The sequence below is a fragment of the Aptenodytes forsteri genome, unplaced genomic scaffold (assembly GCF_000699145.1).
Source record: "Aptenodytes forsteri isolate BGI_AS27 unplaced genomic scaffold, ASM69914v1 Scaffold93, whole genome shotgun sequence".
In the NCBI taxonomy this organism is placed as follows: Eukaryota; Metazoa; Chordata; class Aves; order Sphenisciformes; family Spheniscidae; genus Aptenodytes; species Aptenodytes forsteri.
This window is the reverse complement of record NW_008794665.1, coordinates 6,815,725-6,839,719: the sequence shown is the minus strand read 5'-3', so window position 1 is coordinate 6,839,719 and position 23,995 is coordinate 6,815,725. Positions and strand designations below refer to the sequence as shown.

Here is a 23,995-nt window from a genome sequence, read left to right as displayed (position 1 = left end):
AACGGATGAAGGATAGGGAAAGGAAGCCAGTTTCCATACTCAGCCTTGAACGTCACATATACAGCCTAGAACCATTTACAACCTGAGCTAACTTTCAGTGCAGCCTTCAAAATATCAGGTACAAAGTCTAGGACAGTAAGGAGCGTTTGTATAAAACGGGGAAGTTTAAGAGTACATTTTTATTTTGTCCAGCACACTCTTCCTAACAAAGGAAAGACTGCAGAAAAACATGCAGTGCAACTGAGAGCCAAGATAAGAACTTTGTCCAGTTTAGCATTTCTTCATGGAAGCACTCAGAACAGTTTATACTGCTAAGAGGTATCTTAGTCTTTGGGGGTGGGGGGATGTTGTTTTGTTTCTTATTTCTTGTCACTAAAAATGCAAGAGCACAGGAAAGATCTGCAAATGGGATATTCAAAAACATTTAAGCAGATTTAAGAGCACTTCACCAATCAGACACATTAGAAAAGTCCAGGTAGAGTGTGCTGATGGAACAACTAAACGAGTACCATCTCAACTGGTCTACTCACAATACTTACACAAGTGATTTAAACATCAACACAAAGACCAACAACTCTGTGACAGATCTGCAAAAGTTTTAAAGTAACCTCCTGGCACAAACTGAAATAAGAGCGTCATCTCTCTCTCTGTTACCTCTGGATTTTTAGATTAATGTTCCACGACAACAGGGGACAAATTTTATTGCTTCAGATTAGATTTGACTGATTTTAATATTGGGATTATTCTCCAAATCTTCTACACTTACCAGATAATTCTACGAACAGCTGAATCTCCTACTTGCCTTTGCTCTTCAATACTTTAAAAGTTTTTAAAGGATGTGAATGAATTCCTTTTGATATTGCTATGGTAAGGTGCCAGAAATTTGACATGAGACATGCGCCAAAAATTAACTTTTCAGAAGCTATTCCAGACCATCTGGAAAAGATGCATTTTAAGTACAAAATAATTAATACCACCTTCACTAAAACACCAAACATACAGTAGTCTGGCCTTTCCTTTGTTTAATTAAAAGCATTGAAAGTATCAGACTACTCAGAACAGATTATGAATCACTCATAACAAAAAATTTTACTTTTTTTTTTTTTACTTTTTTTTTTTTAAACACTGTTAGGTTTGTGGTTTTTTTCTTAAACATAGCAGTACTGTCTTCCTTGAAATTGCTGATTAGAACTTTAAATGCACAACTGTGGCCTAAGAACTCACTTTCAGGAAGAGCTAAAATGAAACTCCTGACCTTATTCAATGTGGAATTGTATCCAAATCAAGTAATACATTCATGGTTCTTAACATGGAAATCTAAAAACACTGAAGGTGCAGATGGAAACCATAAGTAACTTCAACAGACAGAAAAAAACCTCCTTATCTCATATATTGTCACAAATGATTTATGGATTGGAAACAAAATCTGTACCTCAAATCTGCAACAGATAAAGATTGGGGGATGGAAAAAGAAGGTATATGCAGCCATCTGTACAATGCTTACCTTTAAGAGTACAACCACCACCTGTGTTTCTAGCAGAAACATTCGTTTCAAAGTATGTTTTATACACACAAGCCTATTGTATTGCCTTGATGAAATATGTTGTGATTCATAAACTCCTTATAAAATGTCAATAAAGAGCTTACAGAAATTCACTAATGCTGCACAAAAGTTGACAGTACCTCAACAGTGATATGCTTTTTACATTACAATGAGGCAGTCCCACCCCCTCAATGTACAAAACTCTGCCACTGCAAAATAAGGTTGTTCAAAACATGTTTGCTTACATTTCTGAAGGAAACTGTCTAGTTTAATAACGCCAAAATAAACCTCCATTTTATTTATTATATTAACTTATGAATTGATATAAAATCTGGGCAATCACAAACTCTGGAAACAACCAGAGGCCTTAGAAATAACTCCTTAAGGATATTAAATACTAAGTAAGAGAGATGAATAGAGTTTCAGTAATCCAGTAAAATAAGAAACTGCAAACTAAGAACACAGGTTGAATCATTTTTCACCAATAATCTAGTGGGTTCTCCAAAGACCATTACAAAAAAGATATGTAAATCATCTATGAAATATTTCAGCTTCCAGCAAATCCTCTCCTCCTTCCCTCCCAAATCAATAACAAATAATGTTTTTAAAGAACCTATTCCCAGAACAAAATATGAGTGAATGTCAGTAAACTTGAGTGAGAACAACATATAAATTCTTTCGATATGTTTGCAGTATTTTGTTACCAAGGAAGAGGAGGAAGACACACAGTCTCAGTTTCAGTCATTCTCTGGGCTGCAGTCTTTTCTGTGCCCAAGCGCAGAAACTATACCTTCCTTCTCATGTTTAGTTAATCTTCTGATCTTCACTTCTGTGTAATTTCTCAGTGCCTATATTTCCTTTTTTGGAAGCAAGACTATACCAGGAAGGGAAGTTGTGAGAGGTTCAATTAAGAGAGAGAATCTTTTTTGACTTGTTTCTGGGGAACATTTTCAAACGTTTGCATAGGCTAGACAGCTCTTTCACATTCTGACTACTGCCCTCCCCTCCTAATGAAGAGGGTCACATATTCTCATGTGCTCAGAGTGCTGCTACAAAAAAAAAAACAAAAAACAAACCTGGTTAGTTGCTTAAAATTCACCTCTTTACATCCTTTCATTTGCCAACTTTTTTCTTCTATCATATCAAACAAGATTTTTCCCTTTCCTCTGAATTCCACCCACAACCTATCCTTTGATGCCACCATCTTTTTCAATTACCAAAATATTGGCCCTTGAACTATGGCAGCATTCATTGATCAATTAAAAAAAAAAATTTTAAATCACTTGCACAATTCTTCTCATGTTGTTACATATGTGCCAGGAAAAAATTCCCAGAAATTTCCATTGAGCTCCTCATTCTCTTACAAATATCTTCCCAGCATCCTCCTTTATCCCAAAGGATATAAAACTCCAGCAGAAGTTGAGCTGATCAACTCTCCTCCTCTGTCACTCCCTGTTCAGCTGCTATCTCTTTTCTTAGACTGCAAAACATTCAAGGCAGACGGCGTTACTCTTAAGTGTTTATACAACACCTAGCACAACAGACTGTAGTTATTGCTTTTAGGTCCTACACCAACACAATGAATATGTCAACTGTTAAAACATCAACTCTAATTTGAAGGAAAAAAAAAAATGTTTTATATCACTTTTTCCAACAGGTGGTCCCAAATTTTGGGATTAGAGGTTATTGAGCTGAAAATTTCCACATAAAAGGTATCTTTCTCTTGGGTGACTCCTTGGTCACAGGGGATAGCTCCATCCATCCAGGTACGGTTTCTTATCCAAACAGATTTTGCTGCCCTCCTGTGGCCTGTGAAGATTTTAAGCTCCAAAAGTCACACACACGCCAGAGCACTGGCTAAACAGCTAAGAAAAACTCTGATTCCGCTCAACCAGTTCACACTTTTGTCTTGAAAGACAGATTGCACAGCTCAACATGACACTTTGAAGAAAGTAAAAAAGCCAAAATGCTGTTGCAGAGGTAACGAAGGTCTCCTGATGCCTCTGCTGGAAAGGACTGCTTAGGCTTTGTAGCAGAAATACAGAGATCAGTCATGCTCACTTAACAGTTGAGCTGATAAATTTAAAACTCAGCTGTCCCTCAGTTACAATGTGTAGAAAACAACAATGTAAGTGACCTATAAAAATACTGCAAAGAAGGGAAAAAACCTAACTTTAAATCCTTGTGTTGATTATACTACATAGCTATATGAATTATGAATCCCCATACTCTCAGATATGGCAAATGGATGACACATGAAATAGCTAAAGGACACAAGCTATACAGTGGTCACACCCTATCATCGATGGAGTTGGGATTTAACTCTAAAGAGAAAACTTACAGAACAATCTTTAAATAAGCAGGGAAGACATTTTACAGCAAGAAATACCAGAATACTGAAGCAGATTAAATATCTCTTTTAAAGACAATGCTGGTGCTACAAAAGATCAATTTAAATTGTACAGCAACTGGAATACTAAGATATTAGTATATTCTGGAAAAAAATTATGAAGGCTAATGTCATCAACTATTTAACTTTTTATCCAATAGCATATTCAGAATATTTGGAGACAAAGGCAGGCATTAACTCCCCCTCCTCCTAAATCTTTATAATTAATACAAATATGTTAATGCATACAGAATTCATTACTACAATATTTGATTAAAATATTTAGAAATTTAAAACAGATCTTTCAAAAAGGGAAATGTTGGCCCCAATGAAGTAAAAGCAGTCTTTTCACTTGCTTATGTGGAAACGGGATAGGATTTCTTTACAAGCTTTTAGATGGTATCCAAAGGTTTTTAAAGGAATTCATATTCCAAAAACAGGCACATCATTACAAAAGCATGCTGAAAATCAGCTACATACAGATTTAAAACTGGACAAGGTTTAAAAATTAATTTGCTGTAAGTTTGAACACTGTACATACTCTGTAGGAAAGTTCACATCTACTAGTGCAAAGAGCAAAACTCCTGAAATCGGCATTTAGTTCTTTCTCATAGCGGCATATGTAAAGTCTATTTTGACCTATTCAGAGGCAAGCAAGAGAAAATAAATGGAACGTGAACAAAAAAGCCAGCATTCCTCCATCTAATTATCTGTTTATATTTTTGCTGAAGTTCTGAAACAGGCAGATTTTTTTGACAACTAGTTATCCAGCTGCCATGAGGACTTTCTGAGGGCCAGCAGTGCACGAATGGTCAGCATCTGTGTAATTCAGACTGGATGGTATATATGGGATCAGTTATTATGAAATGGAAACACTATAAACAAGACTCAAAAAAAAAAAACAAACAGTTAAATGCCTTCTCAGATGTAGTTTCCAGGCAAAAAGGAGCAAGAAATGTGTCATCACTGTCTTCTCTACAAAGTGTCACTTTGTACCACAGCATCACTTCTAAGTACACCTTACTGACCATTAAAGGAGATAAATTTCTGTATACGCTGGCTTCCCCAAAAATACCCCTGCTGATGATTTCAAGCCATGTTTAGAAGAAAATGCCTTTTTGGATCACATTAATCATCTGTCCCGGATTTTTGCTGGATGTTGTCCCAAACCAAAATTGCTAGAATGGATCATCAATCCTTCTTTCCTCAATAGTAATCTTCCATAAAGAATGACCTGCACCTCCATGCTATGGAGTACCTAGCAGAAACTTGTTCTCTAAACCTCTGGCTTAAAAGATAAATAATATAACTTTAGGGCTCTGCTATCCCATGAACAAGGAACACAGAAATATAAAAGGGGCAAAGAAACAAGTAAATTGTACTACAGTGGTATCAGGAGGAGAAGAAAGACCAAATAGTTTAAATGAAACAAAGGCCAGAGTTACTTAGCAGGCTATTTAACATTCATTAAAGATTTCTGAGGAAGACATGGAAAATTAATTTAACAGTCCTGTTTAAAAAAAATAATCTGCTAGTCATCTGTGAGTTAATGTGTTTGGGTTTTATGTCCTTCCATATGTGTGAGAACTTTAGAGACAAAAGGGAAAAAACCCCCACAGATTAATGAATAAAACTACTTTTTCTATCTAGGGCAGATCACACTCAAATTCTATCTACACATAACCAGCTTAGGCCAGTGACTGTCAAGTGCAGACACTCTGCAAAAGTTCACTCTGATTAATCAGAACATGTTTTAATTTAACTGTCAGAACTAAGACTACTGTGAATTTACAAAAACAAATCATTAAGAATTGCCTTCAGTTCCCAAACCATAAATCCGTAAAACATTTCAACTGGCAAATTGCAGCATTTAATTTTAATTCTTTAGATACATTCAGTAAACAAACACAAACCACAACGGGACTAAAAAAAAAGCCTCCACTGAACTTTATATACTGTATTCTATAAAACAAATCTCTCAGAAGCCTAACTAACTCAAAATTAATAAGGACTTGTGAATTGTAAAACCATGCCTCTAGGGATTAACCTTCATCAAAAACTGAGCTCCTGTTATAGGGGACATTCAATATGAAGGGCTAAGGCTTCAGTAATTCTCTAAGGGTTTACACTTATTCCACAAAGCAAGGCACTAAAACAAAGGTGACACTTTTCTGTATGATTATCAGCCATATGGAAAGTCCGTCAATCACCTTCACCATAGTAATTTCTTACAGAACAGGCCAAACACCAATGAGAATGTGTCCTAACTGAATCAAAATGCAGCTGTTAGAACTTGTTATTATTCTTTCTGCTATGATTTTCAATAAGATACACTAGCAACTTGCTGTTTTTTCTTTGCAGATTTTGAATATTTCAGAGGCTGTTAAGCATGTCGTTTAGATTAAAACATCACTTAAAAAAATGCAACAGACTTCGAGCAAGCAGAAATGTACTGAACTTGTATCCCTCATAATGCAGATGGCATTTTTTTCATGAGGCATACAAACCTTCTATGTTTTCAAAAAGTATTTGTTTCAGTAAAACATTGTACCTAAAAATCATTATTGCATACTAATTTAACTTAGTCATATAGCAGCTTTGCCTCCTGTCTCCAAATACGCATCTTAAAATATAAAATTAATGCATTCCCTTCCCTTGTTTAGTTTGGTAACCAAGACAATCACAAAAGAAAAATGGAGGGAGAGCACAGTAATAGTAGGAACAGTGTATATTGCCATGGACAAGTTATCTGGTTTGAAGACATGCGTAATTTATTATTTCCAGCTACACATGAAGAATTTTTTGTCTAAAAATTAGTAATTGTGTTCAAACTCCCATCAAAATTGTCCTCAGGCCATCTATGCAATTCTATATCCCAGAACAGTCAACAGATCCAAAAGAAGTCGCATATGAAATCTGAAGTTTTGCAAGAATCCTCTTTTTAAGATAAGCCACATAAAAGAAGAGTGAAATTGCAGTAATATGCTTCCATTTTCTTACACTTATCACCTCAAATACCAACGTTGCCTATATTCAAGCCATGAGCATTTCCCTTTCTCTTTGTTACTGAAAACTATTTACTTCTCAAGTATTTATTAAGAATATGAGGCAACCTGGCTCCATTGCCATCGCAGGTTTTCCAGATCTTGAATTGCAAAATACAATACAATCATAAATGTGGTTTAAACTTATTTAAATGAGTGCAGCAAAACTATAACTTTAAGGAGAGGTTAATGAGAAGCAGCTTCAGTTGACTTTCCCTTGCATTGTTACCCATGTGGCTTGCAGGCAAAGAGCTGTCTGATATGGAAAAATCAGTTGAAGAAGAAGGATGAGTTCCTGCTTCAGGATGCTTGAGATACTGAAATAGGCTACAAAACTATTAAAAAAAAAAAATCTTCAAAGTCTTTCAAAAAGTTCTGACAGGCTTGGAAGGGAAATAGAGAACTTTAAAGTGTTTCTTTTAACTCTTTTTGTTTTATAGAATAAATGACCGCCTGGATCTCATTTTAGAAACACTGTTGCTTTTAACATTTAAAGTAAAACACATAATATGCATGTCTTGATTAGCAAAAATTTTAATAAAATATCAGATTCCCTAAAACACCTTTATTTTTAAACATCATGTATTCTCATCGCAGAAAGCATCTCTCAAGTCTTAAAATATTCCAAAGGTAATACCAATACAAAAAGCAGAACAAAATAAAATAACTGTGACTTATCTTCACAAAGTAATCCTAGAAGCAACTTGGATATATTGAATCCATCTCGACAACAATTTCAAATCAAATAACCCTGCATCTAATAAAGCATTTATTCCACAGTTATTATGTTAGTCAGTTCTGTTAGCAATTACAAACAATTTTAATATGGACCCAAAGTCACAAACTTTTAAATTGGTTAAAAGATTATGACATCATTTAATGCTGTTTTCCTTCATTGTTGTAAAAAAAGAAAAATAAAAATGCAACAACCATTAAAACATCAGTAATCTCTAACCACGTGAAGTTAGAGAATGGTTGATAGTCATTTGGTATAAGGGTAAAACCCAAGAAAACAACATTATATCCAAAATACAGGGAACTCAGTCGGAAGCCAGGCTTTTCAATGGTTGATGGATCAAATCAAGAATCTCATCATAGCTCATTGATGTCTCCTCCTTCCTTTCATTAAAGCTAATTTTGTATATGATACACGGGGGCTGAAAATTTTTCAAAATTTTCTCCTGCCAAGTGAAGAAGTCTCTGTATCTTCCCTATTGAGAGGCCACGCTACATTAAAGTATCTTTTATTTAATATCAGTTATGGAAGCTGAAGCTAACACTGATCCTCCAGGATTGTTGTCTGGTGCACCACTAAGACTGCTTAATCAAAACATCAGTTAATTCCACAGCACTATAACACTATGTTCTGTGTTATTGTTATTGTTCTAGCCTGTGTTATTTAAAGGTTCTTAAGTTTTGAAGATGTTTCTAAACTAAAATTGTAAACATTGTTTTATTCTTGTTGGTCCACCCGATATGTTTAACAGAAGCTCTTTTTAAAAACTGCTGTCCTTCATAACTTATTCTTTCACTTTAGAATATCTAATTTACAGTTTAATCTCCGTTCTGGAGAAATAAAATTATACTGTGAATGCACAACTCTTTCTTCAACCAGGTATCTTTTAAGCATTACTATTATTCTATGAATCATTCTGCTTGATACAAGCAATTACGAATTTAGCTTATAGTCAGAATCAGGCAGGAGGCAGGTATAGAAGACCATATTGTCTATCTAGCTTTAAAAATGTATGAACTGATGATTTTAAAGAGTGTTACTGATCTCAAGAAACAGAGTACAAAGGCATTTGTTACTACATTTGTTTCTAGATTAGTATTTCAGCTAAAAGATTGTCCAAATAAAAGATAATAGAGTTATTGGGCGAGGTAAGGGGGTAGGAGGAGCTGGGGAGAGTTTGGGGACCTGAGAAGTCATTTTACAAAAAACATCCTAGTAAACAGGTAAATGAATTTTAAAAATAGCATCACAACTACTTTTATATTTAGTCTTCAAAGAAAGACCAGAGGTTTTATCTCAACTGTAGACAAATTAGCTGATGCCTTAATTCATAAGTTATGCACACTGGAAATCAAGACTAGAGATCACTCTGAACAGTGACATTAGTCAAACCTGATGAACAGGCATCATGAGGAAACTTGTTTGGATTGTGCTAATTTGTCATTTGATGAAGGAACTGCAGCTCCTAAGCCAGACTATATTTGTATTGTTAATTTGTAAATGGAAAAAAACTTAAATTGATGTCTCAGAAAGCAGATGAGGAAGCAAAACTACTGAAATAAATTCCTCTGCATACTTTATTTACAAATACTTTCTCAAAGCCTAATGCAAGTTTCTTATAAAATGTTCTATAAAAATCAGTGTTTGTGGACAGAGAAGGAAAGGAGAGTAGGTATGGAGAGAGAGTATGCAGAGTAGCAAATTACTGACACCGTACTCAGTATTTGCAAATTACTTACGATGAATGAACTCAGTCCTTGAGAGCTGACCCCAGAGAACAAACCAAATTGCTTTGAAATAATATACATAAAGGGGATCTCCAAGATCAATGGTTGTCCAACTATAAAAACATTTTTGAGGTCCACATCCCAGTGAATTTTTATTTAGCAGATTCATTTTTGCCAATGAAGGAAAACACTCTTGCCTTCATTAGATACTTTAACAATTCCAGTGCAACAAAGTGTCAGCCAAATATCTGTAATTCATTTTTCTTTCTGCCAGAAGAAGATATCTATTACAGTAACCCTATGTTATGTTGGACAGTAGGTTGAAAACAAAACCTGGTTTGCAAATAATTAATGGCACAAAGAAAACGTGAGCGTTAGCTCTATGCAACAATTGTGGAACACAAAGATCCTACTTCTAGAGGGAAGCAAGTTTCACTGCCTTGGGGTTTCAATGATGTGTTTTTAAAGGGTATAAGACATTGTGACAAACAATTCCTCTGCAGACATATACCATCAAGAACTTTTTTTTTTTCAGTGAAACACAAAAAAAACTCAAAAAAAAAAAGCACTGAAGATCAAATTCTCAGCTGACATAAATTATTTAGGAAAAGACAACAACATAAAGGCAACCTTTTAAATATTATGGCTTATAAATGAAAATAACAAATCTCTTCTCAACAACCATTTAAGGGACAGCCTTATCCCTGAATAGTAAATGTTGCGCTTTCCAAATTTTGCCTTGTTTTAAAAGCTAAGCATTCTAAAAATCTAGCAACTTTCTCAAAAGTCTGACAACTTGAATGCAAACAAGGGGAAAGTATCAATCAGGGTATCATTTTATTCAGGCTAACCTTTCTGTGAGTTTTATATAGTCATTAAATTTGGCCATCAACTTGCTACTGATCACAAAACAAGCATAAATCAAACAAACTTGATCAGAGTCATTCTGCACTTCAGCCAGGCAGGTATGCATTGCCTTGCAAGGGATTAACTGCAAGGGCTTAACACCCTTTCTTACACCTGTACGCTGGGCACAGAAGATGCGAAAGGCCTTTTCTTTTTCCGTGTTGGCTTTTTTAAATTCATACATGGAAAATTTCACCTCCTCAAGTCGAACACTTGTCCAAATAAATTCAATACTAGGAATCAATCAATTTCTTACTAGGAATAACGAAGTATATAAACTACTTGACATGCTTCATTGGGAGTTGTGTTTATACACAATCCATTAAAACGCACTTGTTTAGAAAAAATTGGCCCTATGAATAGGACCTACTACAAAGTTAAAGGGCTACGTCTTCCATTAATTAGTAAGAGCAAGCTGCACTTGTAAAATGCATTCATTTATTTTCATCTAGATTTATTTGCCTACGTTTTTTAAACTAACTTCCTCCACCTCAAACTCTTCACAGATTCTGTAATTGAATCCTCTATCTCCTACTGTGCATACACTCCTAGTTTTTATTATAGTGGTCTATCCACATTCACTCAACAGTAAGTCATATTTCAGCTAGAGGAGCTCTTTTCTAACCTACTACAATTCCTTTATTTAAGAAAAAATATTTTTATGAGGAACAGGGCATTACTAACAAGCCTACAGAATGTAGTTTACTACTTGCTACGTTCATTCTGTGAGCAGTTTCACACTTTGGAAAGAACAGCATAAATTTGTTCACAGCTAACCACCACCTTTGTAAGTAAATACCATCACATGCACATTCTGTCAGTCTAGCTGGTTATTTCAGAAAGCACTTTGCTTCTTTTAAATACTTCCTGCTTAACAAGTATTTCAACTTATGAGAGAAGAAGTAAGGGTTTGTGAGACTGTGCGGCAGTTATTTCTCATTCTTGAATTTCACCGTTGGGTAAAAATCTTAAATAAATAAAAAGCTGTTTTAAAGAAAAAAATAGATTTCTGTTAAAAAACATAACCTTTCTCTCTATTTTTGTTTCACAGTGAACACAATGCTTGATGAAAAAACGACAGTACCAAAGACTTACATCCCCATATATCATCAGAGTAATAAAGCAACGACAAGGGTTATCACTCCCCACCCCCACATGCACACACTTTCCCCCTCTCCTTAATGTGCGTTGGGTGAGCCTGAAGGAAGCACCTCTAATCATAACCAAACTGATCTTGATATCCACACAGCCTTTGCAGCTAATAAGAAATTAACCTGAAGACAAGGAACCGTTTCACACACACACAGCACCAGAAACACAAGCAAAGATTCCAGGGTTGACTAAAGTTCCAAAAAGGATAAAAAATTCTTTCTACTGCTCCCTAATAGGAACTGTGAAACCACAGAAAAGATGCCCCATTTCTTTGTTGGTCACAAATCTAATTAAATATAGCCTCCTCTTTCCCAGACCCCTCATTTAATCAGCAGTAGCACACTATTTTCATTCAGCATTCTCATTTCAACAAGCCCCTCTTCCCAAAATTTCAGCCACCACCTTGTCAGGGAAAAAATGAAAACATTTTCTATGCTGACATATATCATGTGATTACTTCCCTGTACTGCTGATGCAAGTATCTCATTTTCCTTCACTCTCACATTGTGACCACCTATACTTTTATATTCTGACCTGCCACCCTCTTCTTTTACTGTCTGTACATATTTACAACCATATCTACCTTTACTTCTATGGAAAGCTCAACACAACCAAGCACTGAGCTTGGTTAGGACCTCTGGGTTGTGTCGACTGCTGACTGAAGTATTTATTGCAAATATTGCAAATAAGTATTTCATTAAATATTTTAATGGCATACAAGTTTCCAGTATTCGCCCCTAATATAACTTAGAAATACTACATTTTTAGGGGGGATTTTGCACAAATTATTTTTTCAATATCAAGAGATGCATTTAGCCAGACAGACTTGGTTTGTGTGCTTGGGGGTAAGTCTTTATACACTATGTGATTTGGAAGAAGCAACGAAGTGCTGAGGGGTTTTGGCTTCTGTATTTCATATTTCTGTTCTAAACACAGATTTGGAAAACAAGCTTAGAAAAAAGCTTGTTTTCTAAGCTTTAGAAAGAAAGCTTACTTCTTTCTTTTTAGAAAGAAAGCTTACTTAACAGTAAGAAAGTACTACTCTCTCTCAGCGCTTGTTGAGCTAGCAAATCTTCCCAAAAATTGAACTGAAAACCGATTTCAGATATTGATGTCATTAGTATCTATTTCAGCAAATGTGAAAAAAGAGAGAGCAAGCACACATGCAGGCAGGAAGCAGCAGGAGTTGATTTTTCTCCCAGTCAAACCAAGTCCAAGAGACTCCTTCCAGCACAAAATTTTCAAATATACATTCATTATGTGTTTTTGTACATTACGCATCTTTTTCAAAATTTTCTTTCAAATAGAAGAAAAGAGGTATCTTGACAAAAGTATGAACTAAAACTTACAGCCAAAAACCTGAGCATTGGAAATTAACAAAACTGTTTATTCACTTCCAACAAAATACTGGAACTTGTCACAGAAATTTAACATATATAATCCTCCCTGAGCATTTCAGCAGTCAGCCTACAAAGCTATTTTAACATAAGAAGTATATCCAAAACATCCACATAAAGTCTGAAGAAGCATGATGTAATGTTGACAGATGCAAATCCAAATTTCGAGGTTTTTTTTCTTCCATGCTAAAGGTAAGAAAGGGTCAATAATTAAAGCTGGGTGTGCAACTTCCCAGTAAAGAGTTCTCTCACGACAAAACCAGGGGAAAACAGTTCATGTTAGAAGGATGGATACTATATATAAAACTACAAAACTACTTATAGTACACATGAGGGTTTTGTCATGGCTTTGTGAACTACACACAGACCCAAAACAGAGGAAACCAACTTCAAATTTGATCTTCTTTTTATAGCCTGTATATCGTAGATGGGAATACATGCTTGTATTCACACAGTTAGATATTAAAAAAAAAGAAGAAAGTATTTTGTGTAAATGCCTATAGCTCTTCAGTGATTCCTAACATATTCTGTGAGGAATTTCACATATTGGTCATTGAAGAGCATCTATATGTTGCATGTATATTTCTGTATTCTTTAAATCAGAAGTTCTATGCCACTGAGGCTAGACTGACTCCAGTATCTAAGTTATCTTATTTACACAAAAGAACACAAATATTTTTTTCTACCATCCACTAACTTCTTGCTATCTGGCAGTGTGTATAAGACCTTTTAGATGAAACTCTACTGTGGTGGAAGAGGTATTCAATATTCACAACATCAACGAAAACAACAAACATTGTGACAAATCAGTTTTCTCTCTGTCTACAGCCACTAGACAACAGACTGCCCTGCAACCCAGCAAAGCAAACAACCCCTACAGGGCAGGGAACACTGCCACAAAAGGGAAGACTCACTCATATGTAGCTACCAAACTTTGCTAATGAGTATTATTTTCATCAGAATAAAATCATCTGCTGCTGCTTTGGGAGACACAGTCCACATACAACGTTCATGTCAATTATATTAACATCATGTAGTCAGAATTTACTGTTCTAGATATGAAGAAAAGTTCAGAAAAGTGGGAAACAGTGAGGGTTCAGGAATCAAGATCAAACTTTTATTCCCAGTTTGGTCATCAGCTGTTGATGACCTGAGGGAAGTCATCTCACCACGTGTCCCAAACAGGCTGAATTTTAAAACAGATTTAAAACTGCTTACCTGTTTTAGAGAGCTCTGAAATACATTGAAAAGTGTCATATTTTCCTATGAAACAGTTAAGTAGCTTCACCAGAAGAAGGCACTGTTAAATACATACACACATACATGAAAACCCTTACCTTCTCCAGGACTGACTGCAGACGGTAGATTGGTCCAGTCGAGGGTCCAGTTGGGGCATGGATGAGGAGAAAACTTTGCTTCAATACCATTTTCCTATGTGAAAGGGCAGAAAAAAAATAAGACCCTGATCCTTTACCCACTGAAGTTGGTAGCAAAATTCCCACTGAATTTAATGGTGTCAGATCAAACCATGCAACACTTTCAGGCTAACTGAAACTAAACAGGCAGCTGACTCTACATTATATGGGATTCAAATTACGTATTTCTCTCATTTTCACAAGAAAGCCCTGTTAATTTTCTTTAGGAAATGCTGTCAGCCTCTATGCAAAAAATATTGAGAGCTCTGGAACATGATGGAGAGTTTTCTTTAACAAAACTCATTAGGGTTCCCAGATGTTCAAAGCTCTAATCAAATAGCAAAAAAACCAACAGAAACGATAGAATAATGAAGCCAAACATAAAAGCAACGGTTTTTGCCATCCTTTATACTACTATCTTTAAAAGAGGAATACAACATTGCAATTCAAACAAAAAGTTACTTTGATTATTCAGAATTATTGATAGGGCTTCCAGCAGTCCCATCTTTGCTCAATTCCTCCATTGATCAAGTATCATAGCAGAACAAAAAAGTAAAATCACTTCTAAGTCAATGCATATCAGACAAAAGACGGGCAAAATGTATTAAACCGTTCAAGGCCGTCAGACTTCGCTTCTGCAATTCTAATAAATTTCACCTATTCCAAATGGAGCAGAATATTGCTGTTAAAATTAACTCATTAAAAAGCTTAAATTACCATTAACTTAGTCATAGTTGGCCTTGGACCACCTATAAAATGACTGTCTTCATTTTCCTCTTCCAATTCATGAGGAACTGAAGATAGATCTTGTAGCTCTTCCTCTGGAGCAGACATCAACTCTGGAAACTGGAGAAGCTCCATATTGCATTTGCCAGCAGCTTTCTTTACTCCAGGTACTTTTTGAACTCTTTGATACCAATTGGATATCAGAGGCAAATTTACCAGATTTTTGCCTTGTTTTTTGCTCGAAACCTAGAAAAATAAAATGGAAATGTTACTTGCTACTGTAAATGTTTTCCTACAAGCCACAAGAAGGCAAGAACTGCAGAAGTGAGCTCGGCTCTATGCCAAGCGTGCTTACTCATAGCATGATGCTAATGCAAAAAGCTAGCTAGTTAAGAGCTCAGGCCAGCAGGTGGAATTGCCAGTAGACCATTTAGACTTTATCTGCAATTCCCATTTACTTAGTAGGATGAAAAGGTTTACATGACCAATTTTAATCCTAATTTCAGTCAGTAACAGGAGAACACAATTTAAATAATATTCTTACTTATCTGCTATTTCCTAACAAGGGAATGATTCATTTTGGTTGGTAATCACAAAAACAAAAAACCCACAACAGTAATTTGCAATGAATACTGAACTCTAAGCAAGACATTATGGTACCTGAATGTTCTTCCTTCCCACAGGTACCCTGCAGCCCTTAAAAGCTCATCCACTGACAGTTGTTTTGCTGGCAACTGCAAGTCTGAAATACCTTTGACTATGTGGTAACAGCAAAACAGGCACAGGCATACATTGTCCCTGGTCTTTATTGAAGTCTTTGCACTACATCTGTGACTTTTTTTTTACTAGCACCGAATTCAAAACTTTTTTTTTCAAATCATATATTTACTCAAACTTTTTTACCATCTTAACTTCGTATTTTTATACAAAAATAGTAACTAGTATATTGCTTTTCTGAATTAAGTATATATGATGGTGAGATGAAGTTGCCTTCAATAGAAATTAGAATTTTAAGTGTAAAAAAAAAAATTCTTAAGTAAGAATACAATGCACATATTACAAAAAAGATACCCAAATCACATTTTTACATGAAGACCAGCTAATTTTAAGAAGGATGCATTTGGTGAACTGAAGTAATTTTTGTTCAGGTTCCCAAATGTTTTAGAACAGTGAAGATCATCCTCTTACAGGAGAGGTTGTGAAGTCTCCATCCTTAGAGACACTCAAAACCTGACTGGACACGATCCTGGGCAACTGAGCAGGGGGGGTTAGATAAGATGATCTCCAGAGGCGCCCTCCAACCTCAACTATTCCAGCCTCAACTATTCTGTGATGCTCTGCCTGCTTTAAGCAGAAAATTAAAAATCAAGATTATAGGAAAAGGCAGAGAAGGCCATGCAAAAACCAGTGCTCCTCCACATATCTGTCCTCAGTGTGGAAATAGGAGTTGGTAAAGAACACTTGACATAACACAAAATTTCAAGCAGCTTTCTTGCACTCTGTGTTTATAATGTTCTTAGGGTAATCACAAGTAATTAGTAATAGCTAAAAGAGCAAAAGGAGGATGAACTGTGTAATTTTTAGTATCTAATTCAATATCCTAATAGTAACACAGGCAGAAACACATGAATTCAGTTAAGGAATAAGTATTTTGGAAAGCAATTCTAAGAGGCACTGTTACACTTGATAACAAGTGTTCTAAATTGTATTTTTAAAAGTGAATAGTGGTTTCTCCCAGACGGAGAACAGAGCTTTTGTTATTCTTCTATTAATTTTAAACAGTTACAACTAATAGAAAGCATAACAAAGCTAACCTCAGAAAGATAACAGAAATGAAATGAGGTAATGAAAAACAACTCTTCAGCTTCATTATCTTACTTTTGGTAATTACAATTACAATCAGCTAGTCAGGTCTCCTCATATTTATTGTATGATACTTTCCAGACACGTACCCACTGAAGACTTCATTATTATTCACACCCTAAAGCAAAGTGGAAGTGCAACTATAATGATTTTTTTTTAAACACAATCCAGGAAGTCCAGTTATGTAAGTGATAAATAACATTTTAATACAGAATTAAACTCTGGCACTTCCATCAACAAGAGCAGTTTCAACCCACTGCCTGCAAGAAGCTTTCAGATGCAAGTTATTAAATTTGGATGATAACTGTAGGAATCAGGGTGTAATTGCTTAGAAAACTGATCATTCACCAGAGAACAGAAATAAAGCAACATTATCTCAGAGCTCTTATAATTTACATAAAAATGAAACTGAAAGTCAGTTTTTTAGGACAATCCTTGGTGCGAGCTAACAAAAATGTATTATACAATATATCGTTCGTAAGCTGCAGACCACCAGGGCTCAAGGGTCACACATGAAAAGCAAATAAATACAGCATTCTCAGCTGCTCATGGTACATCTACAGAACAATTTCAACTGGATTGCTGAAATCAATTAAAGCATCTGATCCACAAATCTTCTCATGCCTAGCACCAGTAAATCAAATATTACTGTAAAAAGTTATGCTCTTCTTATTTAAAAAGGCCTTGGAAAAATAAAGACAACTGAAATACATTAAAGTCTTTAAAATAGTAGGAAAGCATTTCATCGTAGTACTTTCATTTAGTATCATCCATACAGAAGTTGCTGTTAATCCCCAATTATGTGATTTGCAAAACAAAAACAAAGCAGAGATGAATTAATAACAATTTCCGTAAAATAACTCATCATTTTAATTCAAAGGTAGCCATATTAACCTACTTCTGGACTCCCATATTGCTCTCATCATACAGAAATCCACTGAGGATTATGATCTTCCTTAAAGAAGTTGTAAATTGGACATTTGTCACATATTAATGTTCGTTAGTAATTATCTTGATTTTAGAGATTGTTTCTCTGAATCTGACTGACAGCATCTTCTCCAGGAATTCCATTTGTTTTCCAACACCATAAGGCAAATTTGGCAAAACAACTTGCAAAATCAAAATGCAAACACCAACTTCACTCAGAGCTCTTCCTGGCAACAGACACCAGCTTAGCTATCAATCTCATAGAGTAACTGCAGGAATACTGGTAGTAGGCAACCTCGTTGTATCATTTTATTGTCATGGGAAATAAAGACACAGTTGTTGTTTCCTTAATTCTTTTCTGTGTATACATCCTCATAAAACTAAGTACACAGATTGTGTTAAGCACGACTCTCACAGAGTCTTGCCACAAAAATTTTTCCCACTGTAAAATTGGTTTTGAAGCTGAGCTCAAGTCACTTGCACTACTAAGCCCTACCTCTTTCCAAAGGTGAGAAAAGGGTAGAAGGAGAAAAAGGGGGTTGGGGCGGGGTTAAAAAAAAGTAAATAAAAATCAAATTGCATGGCTTTATTAGGCTCAAAACATATTTTGATATATTTTCCTAATCCAGATGTAAAGATATTTGTACAACGTACTTACAATGTACAACATTGTAAGACACTGGCACTTACTAGGTAAGAGCTATAAAAAAAGACAACCAGCACACACACAAGGAATCTCCTTCTCAGGCCCAGATAAACTTTGTACAAAGTGAGAGATCCACCACAAAAGATTCAATAACCAAGTGACTAAGGCTCTCCCTACAAGAGGGGCAAGATAAGCTTTTAACAGATCACTGATCTTAAGGTACAGAGGCATGAATATTTTACCAATTCAAATCACAGCCAAGTTGACACAACCAATATCCTGGCAAACTGCATCCTGGACTGCAGGAACTTCTAAAATCAGCTTTGCCACTTGCAGCAGTGTTTCTACAGCGACATTCCATGTCGGGGAGCAAAGATTTATTCCCTAGTTTTCCACATTCCGTGTGGTGCCCTGACTGCCAGCTGTGTCAGCGCTTTTCCTGTTTTATCTTGGTGAAACTCTTTGAAGGTTCCAAATTCCTCCATATACAGACTGGGAGACCTTTTGAGATCTCTAAACACATCACGACATTAAATAGTCCTATACTCAGAATGAAATTTTGCATATACCCAGTATACAGTGTCAATATTACTTTGCTAGCATGCACTGCTGTTTTTTCTCATTGTGCTGTGAAAACCTCTGGATGTGAAGGAAAAAGACAAGGATGAAGACAATTGAAAGCAGCCCACTGGTGTTTGTCCAGTATTGGGAACGTGCTAGGTTGACTGCAAAGGAGAAGAGGGACAAAGGCATCTTTGAATAGACCACACTCTTGGCCTTTCCAAAATACTTACACAATCTGATAGGAAAACATACAACTCCCCTAAAGGAAAGTGTGGGCTTTCTATATCAGTATGTTATTGGACCATACAGGTAACACAAGATTCTATTAGGAAAAAAAAGATTAAGCAGCCAATCTCATAAGACTGCAAGGAGAATCATAACTTTTCAGTTATAAGCTTCACTCCAAGAGCTTCTAGCAACGTAACCTTCTGCAAGGAACTTTCACTGCAGTAAACAAAGGACCTTCCACAAACTGTGGAAAACAGTTTAGTAGCAACAATACTATGAATGACAAAACTACAGATTACTGAAGTTTCAGGGGCTCAAGCACTTCCCAAAGAAGCTGGCTTCCTAGACACACCACCTCATTTCTGAGCAGGGTCACAGTGGTCAGTCCTCGCTTAAAGAATACAGACTAAGTTTTGTAAAAACAAAACTGCACAGAAGAATAAAAGCTGTGCTGATATGTAGGTACTATGCTGTCCTAGACACTCATCTTTATCTACAGATGTGCAATGAAACTGGCTTATTTTGTGGGAGGGCTTGATAAAATGCACCCATTTGAGAGAGACTAAAGCTGGGTTGGCTACACAGGAATGTTTCCTCCCAAACAAAGAAGTCATTCCTAGGAACTAGAAGAAAACAACAGCAGAGGTGAAGAATAACTAACCTATTAGGAGGAGAAATAAGCAAATCAGAAGTCATAGTGCACCGTATTTTAAAATGAAATATTTGTATACGAGGAGAAATAAGCAAATCAGAAGTCATAGCGCACCGTATTTTAAAATGAAATATTTGTACACAAAAAAAAAAATTCTCAAGAGAATCTCAAGAATTTACATACCAGTAGCATAAACAAATGAGCTTTTGGAAGTCTTCCCCTAGTCAATACAGGAGTACCTCTTCAGCTCTAGAATGTGTAAGGAAAGTCAAGGATTTACACCTCTGAAAAGCTACCGTAGTCCCTGAATCTCTCTCCATTCACTGCCTCCCTAAAAGGCATTCTTACTTTCCTAGAAGGTATTTGTTTTCTTTTAGGCATATATGTCCATGTCGAGATAAAGTTACATGAAGTTTCAAGTATTTGCTGAAAAGAATTCCAATTCATATAATATCCATGTAGTAAAAGTATAACAAACTGGGTAGGAATTCATTTTGCCTTGCCCCCCAGTACACTGAAACCAAAATTAAAATAGGTACATGCTTACTTACTTTTTTTCTATGCATATTACAATGTACTTTACGTGTCCATTTTAAATCTCTCATGGTGGACATCTCTTATAGTATTTTAAAATTATTACACAATTCTCAACCCTCCCTCCTTTTAAAATTTGCAATTTATGATGGAATCAAAATTCCAAATCTCAAAAAATTCCTCACAGGTAAAATGGTCTCATTTTAGTAAATATCCATTGAGTCATGGTCGTAAATCTAGTACACTAAATTCAAGCAAGAAAATAGGTTCACCGTTACCTACTTTTGCTTTATGCATATTAGAACGTACTTTAAGTGTCCATTTTAAGTATTTTCATGAAGGAATTTTTTGGGCAACTTGGTGCCAAAATATTTCAGCGTAATATTTTAACAGTTAACAGTGTTTACTAAGTATTGCTATGCTATGTATTTAAAAGTAGTTTTGGTGATCTCACCAATCCCTGTTTTTTGTTTGTACAAAAACAAAGACAAATCTTCTGTTTCAGGTTAAGTTCACATTGCAAACGCCACAATATATTTTAAATTAACACATTTTACAACTTTCCAGTTCCTAAAAAAAAATACAAATACAGTACTTAATATTTGCAGAATTTGTTATCTTACCAAGAACTGATGGATGCATGGCAGAAGCACTATATCTGCCAAGGTAAAATACAACCCTTCTGCAAAAACGTGGTCCAAAAGCGGGAGGTCAGAGGTTTTTGTTCTCCTGATGCGAGGGGCCTCCCTGTTGACTGCATCTGATACTTCCTGGACAAGTAGCTTGGAGAAAGCTATGCTCAGTTCCAAACTTGGGAGTGGATGTTCATGCATTTCCACTGGTTTTCCTTCCTCTGTTGCTTCTTTACCAAGTACAGGCACTGCATCCTTGGCACCTGCCTTCTGTTGTTGAAGTTTTTGCCTTCGAATTTTGTCATCATTATGTACTCGGACAGGTTCTCCAAGCTTCCTTTCAAGCTGTAAAATGTCAGGAGGAATAGTCTGACAGTGCTCAGGAGATGCCGTCAAAAATCCTTCAACAGCCAGCGGTATGCTGATCTCACAGAGTCTGGTCCACTGGCTAACCTGTCAGATAAATTTATGCAATTAATGTCTCTACAGAAAGAGAAACAAAATCCAGGGTACCTTTTCATACACTTTAAGCAAAGAAATTCCAGCCAAAGGTGGTAACTCCAGCTTTTAATACGTTCTTTGATAATCTTAGAAGCTCAGGTATTTTGTATTACTTTTGCAATAGCAGAATTAGGAAACTAATTCTTATATATAACAGAATTAACAGATATATTAATTAATATATCCAGTATAGCATATTTTTATTCCTTATTATTGGCATAAGATTAGGGTGGCTGCGTAACTCACGAGAAGCAAAGCTGTGATCAATTTATATTTATTTATTTATCATCTCTACTAAGTGCTGGTAATAAAACCAGAAGATTACACCAAACAGATTTTGAGCACAATTATTTTTCAGAAATGCATTATATTATTAGTGCTTTTTAGCATGCAACATCAAAAAACTTTAGTCTAACCAAACAACACCTTAAAAAAAAAAATCACTTATTTTTTTCATGTTCTCATCCTTGTCCTCTATTTCTTATTATCTGTACTTAAAGGTTGTAAAACTTTTAAACTGTTTTCTTATTCAGTTTACTCACTTTGCAGCCATGCAAATGGAAATCAAGTTTCCCAGCAGTTCCAAGAAGAGATTAGAACCAGAGGTTTCTGGAGGATGTCAGGGACAATTTCTTTGTGCTAGTGCTAGATGCATTAACACAAGGATGTGCTTCCCCAGATCAGCTACTCACCAGCAGGGATGAACTGAGTTGGAGGCACAGTAATCACTGGCAACCATGGATGTAGCGATCATGAAATAGTGGAGTTCAACCTCCTGAGAGGAGTGAGGAAGGCAAGTCTAGACGGATGAACTGCCAGATGAGTAAACTGCTATGTGATAAATGGGCTGAAATACCAACTCAAAAAGTAGTAGTGGTTCATGGTTCACACTCTACCTGAAGGTCAGTTAGAAGTGGAGCTCTTTAGGGGTCTATGCTGAGGCCTATCCTATTTAATTATCTTTACCAATGACTTGGAGGGGGAGATGGAATACACTCACATCAAGGATGACACTGAGTCGAGCGGAGCAGTCAATAAACTCCAAGAAAGGGCTGCCACTCACAGGGGCCTCCACAGGCTAGAGAACGGGCTGTAGGATGGACTAAACCCCTGTAATGGTACAGGCTAGGGACTGACTACCTGGCCAGGTAGCAGCTCTGCTGAAAAGACCCTGGACATCCTGGTGAGCATAAGCTAAACATAAGCCAGCAGCGCGCCTTGGCAGTGATGAAGGCTAACAGTATATGGTGCTCTTGAAATCAAACTTAACAATAATAGGTATTTCTTAGTTTACTTCAAACTGGAAGAGCTGCACTTTATAACTCATTGACACTATACTGCTAGACATGAAACAAAGATCTGACCCATTTTTTTGAATCTTAAGGTTCTTTTTGTGCTGCTAAAAAGTAGTATCTTTAAAAAGAATTATTTTTCGTCTTTATGCCAAAATACAGATACTTCTCCATTGAGGAAATTTCATTTTCTAAGCAAACTAAGTTTCTTACTAAAAGAACTTAGTTTACATCAATATTAAGACTCCATTTCAGAGTATTTAATTGTTATTAAAAAACCCTATTAATGTATCTAAGAGAAAGAGATGCACTCACTTCAGCACAGGCTTTTAAGCAGGTCTTCTTAAAGCCTAAGAGTTCCAAAACATCCTTTTTAGATGGATCTGCCTCATATGTTTTCTGTATTATATGCCTTAAGACAACAGAAAGCCCAGCTCGGCAGAACTTGCCATCTTTCACGACAACAGCAGGTAAACAGCAGCTCTGCACAACCACTGGGAGCTGACATCTGGAGATTAAATGGACCTCAAGATCACCAAGGAGGTTTTTTGTCACAAACTGATCATCCACATTTTCACCAGTCGGCACTAAGAAAATTTTGAATAATTTGCAGTCACAGTAGGATAGCAAAAACAGTGAAATAGATGTATGAAGAGGAAAAATACTATCTCTGTACTGATGAGAAAAACCCAAATATAAATGTTCTTCAGCAACACTATCTTTCATCTTCCTCCTGAGCTGAAGTTCCTGAAATAGAAATCAGAACACAACATTCATAAAAGAATACAGAATTTAGAACAAAAAAGAGGGTTTGAAACAGTGGTCCTTCCACTATCTGCTAAAACTGATTTTAACATAAGACACTATTAAAGACATCCTGCCTGAATAAGTGGACTGCAGGCCCTTCTTGAGAGAAAGAATGGTTTCACAATATATGCTGTCTCTTCACATAGAAATCAGACAGGGAAATGATCTGTGTAAACATTTTTTTACATTTTAGCATATTTCTGACATTAAACAAAACATACAAAACCAAAAGAAAATATTTCCTTTTAAATTTTTTAGTTTGTAAACATTTTATAGCAAGGCTTTTTTTTTTTTTTAATCAATAATCTCCCACA

At 35.8% G+C, this 23,995-nt stretch overlaps 1 protein-coding gene across 1 annotated transcript in view; it reads right to left on the bottom strand.

The window, feature by feature from the left end:
• Positions 1–23,995, bottom strand: part of GSTCD (glutathione S-transferase C-terminal domain containing) — a 79,354-nt gene that overhangs the window by 50,719 nt on the left and 4,640 nt on the right. Inside the window, exons 2-5 of the mRNA XM_009273566.2 lie at positions 23,190–23,621; positions 21,073–21,534; positions 15,027–15,281; positions 14,232–14,325 (exon numbers count right to left, since the gene is read on the bottom strand). Coding sequence (XP_009271841.1) covers positions 14,232–14,325; positions 15,027–15,281; positions 21,073–21,534; positions 23,190–23,600 — 1,222 coding nt within the window. The 5' untranslated portion in view covers positions 23,601–23,621. The remainder of the gene's footprint in view (positions 1–14,231; positions 14,326–15,026; positions 15,282–21,072; positions 21,535–23,189; positions 23,622–23,995) is intronic.